This window comes from Rhipicephalus microplus, chromosome X, assembly GCF_043290135.1.
Source record: "Rhipicephalus microplus isolate Deutch F79 chromosome X, USDA_Rmic, whole genome shotgun sequence".
NCBI classification, from domain to species: Eukaryota; Metazoa; Arthropoda; class Arachnida; order Ixodida; family Ixodidae; genus Rhipicephalus; species Rhipicephalus microplus.
The window spans coordinates 193,180,792-193,186,846 of record NC_134710.1 but is presented as its reverse complement, the minus strand read 5'-3'; the positions used below and the strand labels follow the sequence as shown (position 1 = coordinate 193,186,846).

Sequence of the window (6,055 nt, the reverse complement as noted above, 5' to 3'; positions counted from 1 at the left end):
GTCGCACTTCAAGTATTTCAACCATATCAAAGAAGATATTATTTTACAAATTGTAACCACACGCAATATGTGAATAATTAGTTTTTTAACACCAATTGTACACGCTTGTCGCACGAAGCCGGGTTCGGCACAACAAATATAGAGGTTCTGTGAAAGGAAGAAAAAGAAGTGCGTTGTTGACAGGGAGCACAGATGTCAGTGAAGAAAAAGGGAATGACTAAGCGAAGTGGCACGTGGTGAATCGTAATTAGGCCACGTGGGCGGCACGCTGGTCCAATGAGGAGTGGCCCCATGGTGTTCGGAAGGGGTGTCATGCTGCGATTGGACCACGCGCATGAAGCGCGTGATCATAAACGGTGGTATTACAGACGATAGGCGGCCGCCATGCCGACATGACCACTGCAGTCTTTCCTGATAGTCGCCGACGGCGGCGACAGGAGAGAGGGAGCTGCCTGCCTCTCTGAAGCTACGAGAACCAGCAGTTGAGATCAAGACTGGCTTCGGGGGACACTGAAGACGAGGTTCCGACATGACGGGTCTCTGGAATAGCAGCCAGGCAACCCCAGCGGACGAGCGTGCAGGAGTTCTGGCCACCCGTCCCACCCTCATCGTCACCTGCCACCGCTGCCACTTCACGCCCCCGCTAGCATCTACTGACCGGTACGGCAACGCCACGTCCTCCTGGCCGCGGCCACGTCAGCTGATGGTGAGCATGCCGGCGTTTTCGCCATTTCCCCCCCCCTCCCCTAAATCGATCACGTAACTCGTATACACCCGTGTATCGGATATAGACGTTGTATAAAAGGCGAAATTATGTTACTTTTTTCATATTTTACTACTTTTCGGCTGCTTATCCTAAATTCACACCCCTGAACCCTTTCTGCTGCCGTGCGACACTTATTCACTGCTGTCAAACGAGGTGAAATGTCCATGCCTTAAACAATTGCTGTACGCTATAGGGTACGCGCCACCACTGAGCTTTGTTTACACCCTCAAGACAATGGGTGTGTCATGTTCGAGGGTATATTAGTCGATGTGTCACGAAGGGGCAATGGATGAAGATGATTTGCATTTGGCGTATCTCGAGAGCGCGCGGTCCTGATATAACTAATGTCAGGCTAAAGCCGTGATAATGCCGGACATGGCGCATACCCACAACAAATTGATTGATTGATTGATATGTGGGGTTTAACGTCCCAAAACCACCATATGATTATGAAAGACGCTGTAGTGCAGGGCTCCGGAAATTTCGACCACCTGGGGTTCTTTAACGTGCACCCAAATCTGAGCACACAGGTCTACAACATTTCCGCCTCGATCGGAAATGCAGCCACCGCAGCCGGGATTCAAACCCGCGACATGCGGGTCAGCAGCCGAGTATCTTAGCCACTAGACCACCACGGCGGGGCTACTCAGAACGAAGAAGCTAATGATAGAACGTAAAAAAGTTGCGCAGTTAATATAGCGCTCATGTAGGTCTTGGGTACAACTTGGTATAGTTTTAAATACTATGCTAAACTATGCGCTAGTGTCCTCATTACATAGGCCCCGGTGTAGTTCTATATCCCGCGCTTAATGCAGCGCCAATGCCGCGAATCTTCAGGACGTGTGTAGCACGGGCCACCCAATGATTCCCTTACCAACGCGCACTTGCGAAGGCTGTAGGGCCCTTTCTCACGTGGCACAGATACGAGCCGGATGCTTCGGGAGCGTTTTTAGCAATTTTAGGTAAACTACTGCTGTTGATTCTTGGCAATTTCTATAGTTTACAGTATCTTAAACCGTGATAGTTTATTTCGCACTGGTTGCGAGCACTGTTACCCTCGCTGTAGGCCTTCATTGACAGTATATTGACCATTGCGTGACCATGCGAATTGAAGGTTCCAACTCATATTTTCTCGCATATCACCAACAGTGATGAGTGTTGTCAAATTGTTACCTAGGGCTGTTTGTCACTATACGTAATTTCCCTCATCCGCTGTATATCTTCGTCAACTGCACTTTACTGAGACATTTGATGCAGCTTTATCAAAAAGCTCTTAATATTTAGCAGCGCAGCGGGCGACGCATGAAGTAGGGCCGTAACCCGTGACCGCAGAGAACTCGGCCCAGCTGTGGAAAGTGAGGTGTAAGTGTAGCATAGCCATATAGTATAGTATTGCATAGCAATTGGTGTGAACGCGAAGGGAGGAAATAAATCTGAAGGTGGGGAGGGAAAGGAAGAGGGGAGATGGTAAAGCATACTCGTATGTATTATAGCATATCGATGGGGCGGGGAAGGAAACCTTCGCTGAGGAGTGATGTGACGGTGAGGAGGAAAAAGACGAGAGGATATACTAATGCCTAGCACATCCATGCATAGTGTATTATGGCCGAATCGCAGTTGTGACCCAGTGTGCAGGGTGTCCGCCTCGGCAACAGTTGGTAGCTGGTTCGAAACCTGCCGGTGGTCACCCACCGCCGGTTAAACGGGAAATGCGCGCCCTGACCCGGTACCCGGTTGTTTACGGGGTGCACGATCGCCCGAGGAAAAAAATCCGCCAGCAGTTCGACGCTCTGCTGAGTCACCGGCTTCGAAACAGTGCAGCAAAGAGTGGGGGAGTGAGGAGAGTTGGAGCTTGCAGGTATTCTCTGGAAGGCCACCAACCCTGCTGTTTTCTCCGTATTTGCATCACTGCAGCGCTATAGCAGCCCCGAATATTTGCTTTGCAGATGACATGATGGAGAAACTTGCTGTTTATACATTAAAGGCATCCTATACGCAAAGGTTTCGGTGTAAGAAACGCTATACATGCCCAGTCGGTTACAAAAATAAGGATAGGTGACGCTCTTTAGAAGGCATACCTATTTTTGATCCTGTAAGAATATCATTTTATAGGACAACATAGGGCATCTCGCTGATGTCATCTGAGTTGTTGTCTTATGGCGCCTTGTTTTTTTTTCGATTGAATGAAATTCTTAGTAATTGTAACCACTCTTCCCATTTTTAACTGTAAGCTTCCTGGATAATCCTTCTCTCTTGTTATCTAGTACTTTGTGTCATGCCTGGCAATATGAGATTTGGTGACATCTCTCTGGTTCTTGCAGCTCATTTGAAAGTAGCATCTCGTTAACCGCTCAAAATGCATTTCATTTTATTACCTTAAAGACCACGTTTAGGGGTAATACACTAGGTGGTTAACATAGTAGTACAATAAAATCAGTTGTTATGTTGTGATACATGTTGACCGCTTGACCAAAGTTCTGTATGACTCCTTATGTCAACAGCGTGGTGAGGCAGGTTGTTCCGGTTCTTGGAAGCTTGAGGAAAAAATTAAGGCTTGAAATGGTACGATTCTGGTTGGTGGACGGGTTACTTGCAGTTGATGGCTCGCGCGCATTTACGTGCGTGGCGATGATGGCGGGATGTAAGGTGGGTGGTTCAGCGAGCTGTAAAAGAATTTGTGAAAAATGTGCCATTGTGAATGTTCCACCACGTATGCTTAGAAGACGTGTTTCACCAACGGTCAAATTTGACGCATTTCTTGTCTTCACAGGTGTGGAGAAGTTGGTTTCGCCCCACCACCTCGGACTGCAGGCTCGATCGTCAATCGCATCGCCATAATGTACCCACCAAGACCCGCCACGCGAAGTCTCTCACGCGTCGCTCACCACGACAGACGTGCCGAGCCAGCAACCTACACGTGAAAGCCTTGCTCTCGGACATAAGTTCGTGCACGCGGCCGCTCTGGGCGCAACAATCGCAGGGCCTCCGATCGGAGACATAGTGTAGCATATCATCGGGCCTTCAACCGCTGCAGCGCCGTAGGTTCGGGCGAGACCGAGCTCGACATAGCGAACCCGAAGCTGCAGCTGCCACAGACGGCGCTTCGCATGCAGCTCGACGGGGCCACACCAGTCAGGCGGTGGCCGCCGGTTGAGGCCGGCTGCTGCTGGAGATAAACGCTGCCTTCCTCTTCCAAAAAAGAGGAGCGTGCCATAACCTGAACATGCTTAGTATTATGATTACGCAGCATACATACGGCCAGACCGTATACAATTTATTGCGACCTAATTCGTTATTGTTTCAATTTCTACAAGTTTGTACTCCATGTGTCAACGCACTTAGTATCGTTTATTTCGCGGATGATTAAAGTTACATATAATTTCCATGTACCGTCTTGAATTTTACCTATGCTCAGTTGTATACTTAGCTTTTGATTCGTATAACCAGTATATTCGTGGTGCCGAAGACTTAATATATCGAGATTTTATGTCCCAAAACTACGATATGTTTACGAGAGACGTCGTAGTGGAGGGCTCCGCAAATATTGATCATTTGGTGTTCTCCAACGCGCACTTGTCGAAGAGCCTTAGAAAAGCCACACGTGCTTGTTCTTTTACTATATTTTCGTGTGACCGGGCCTCACCCCGAATCAGTTGCACGTTTTACCACAGCTCGGCTCAGGCCGTGTCGAAATGTATGGAAACTTTCACAATTGTTTCGGATTGTTCTACTATAGCGAGCACGACGAGTGTGGTAGAGATTATTCTGGAGTAGACGAAAAGCACCGCGGATAACGTTGAGACAATCTATCGCGCATGCTTAAATGACGCTTTTCAGCAATGGTCAATTATAGCAGAGATGCCTCACTGCTGTCACTTTGCGAGTGGTGCCTGTGTGCGCTTTTACGGAGAATGTTCGTTAATTTTTCTGAGCACGCCAATAAATGAGTTGATCTTTGCATATTTGTCGACTTGCTTCTATGTAGTCATCACCATAGGACCGTGAAGATAGCTACTTAAGTGGGGGGTAATGTTAGCGTGTGTCGCGAAAATGGTGGCAGGTATGCGCCTATGAAAGCGGGTATTTCCCTATCGTAGCTTGTCTTATAGAATTGCAGTGCATATTCTTAGTATTTCAAGAGGATGGAAATGAGTGGTGAATGTGGGGGAGGAAGAACAACAACAGGGAGAGGGAATAACATGGCATAATCTTGCAGAATATGTAGTTTAGTGTGTGCCAAGTAGACCTGTACGCCGGTACCGAAATAGCCGGCGGCGGCGCGCCGGTGTTTTCACCTCCGGTGGTGGCGCGTGATCAGCGCGGGGCTTTTTGGATCAGCGGCGGCGCGGTACGGGGGGGTTAAGGGGGGAGTTTATACTTCAGAGTTAGGAGAAGAGAGCAAAGAGTCGTTCGAACAGAGAAAAATGGAAAGAAATTCACGAGTACCATGGAGATATGGACTCTCTCTTTGAACAAAGCTCTGCATTGCACGATTCCGCTTCGGTTCTGCGCAGCGCGCCGGTGGTGTTCCGTGGCTCCGGAATATGACGATGGAAGCCTCCTTCATTTTCCTGTGCGGCCCCTTGTCCTTTTTGGCAGGAATTTGACAAGAGCCGGGAAAACAGCCATCACGAGGATGGAAGTCTCCGATATAAAGAAGCGGCTTGCGTGGTTTCCTTTAGGGAAGGGAGCATCGCTGCCGCATCGGGAAGGGGTGGATTGGACCCACCAATGTCTAGTTTCTTCAACGCAATCTGCGAAAGGCTTGAATGAAGCGTCGCATTCAACCCACTGCTGAACACCGGAAACACACGTTTCAGCTTTTCCTGGTTAACCATTTGTACGGAGTGCTTTGGGGGTGATTTTTTCGTGCTCCCGTCGCTTGCTGAACTTCATACAGACTTGTACTATAACCTTGAGTAAAATCGGTCGGCGCGGTCATTCAACTATGGTGGGAATGAAGAGAAGTACAAAGATATGATCCAATTGCGTTACTTAGCTAACTTTCTACGGCGTTTTCAGTTTAAATTTGGTTCTGCGCGCAGCAGTTTCACCCGGCCTAAGTGTTAACAGGCATGCATATATGTGCGTGTCAGGGAGCGGCGCAAGGAACGGTATCGTCTTTAAAGTGGCAAGAGCATGCTAGCTTTCCTGATTTAGTCTACGTTGCGTATTTGCGGTTGGTATTTGAGAGTTTTCGCGAAGTGTCATTCACGCACCGATCCCCATTAATATATAATCCGAAATATACCAAGGGAACTGCATAGATGTCACTTTATTGTCTGTATA

General features: G+C 48.3%; 1 protein-coding gene across 1 annotated transcript; it reads left to right on the top strand.

The window, feature by feature from the left end:
* The first annotated feature begins 385 nt into the window (after positions 1-385).
* On the top strand, positions 386-4,752 carry LOC142777060 (uncharacterized). Its single transcript, XM_075881357.1, has 2 exons — positions 386-706; positions 3,537-4,752. Exons 1-2 carry the CDS (start codon positions 530-532, stop codon positions 3,765-3,767), a joined length of 408 nt encoding a protein of 135 aa, XP_075737472.1. The 5' UTR covers positions 386-529; the 3' UTR covers positions 3,768-4,752.
* The last annotated feature ends 1,303 nt before the right edge of the window (positions 4,753-6,055 follow it).

Excerpts from the sequence above, each read along its gene's own strand:
- LOC142777060 (XM_075881357.1), top strand. The coding sequence starts at position 530 with ATGACGGGTCTCTGGAATAGCAGCCAGGCAACCCCAGCGGACGAGCGT. Across the intron at positions 707-3,536 it reads CGCGGCCACGTCAGCTGATG|GTGTGGAGAAGTTGGTTTCG; the intron begins GTGAGCATGCCG and ends TTGTCTTCACAG.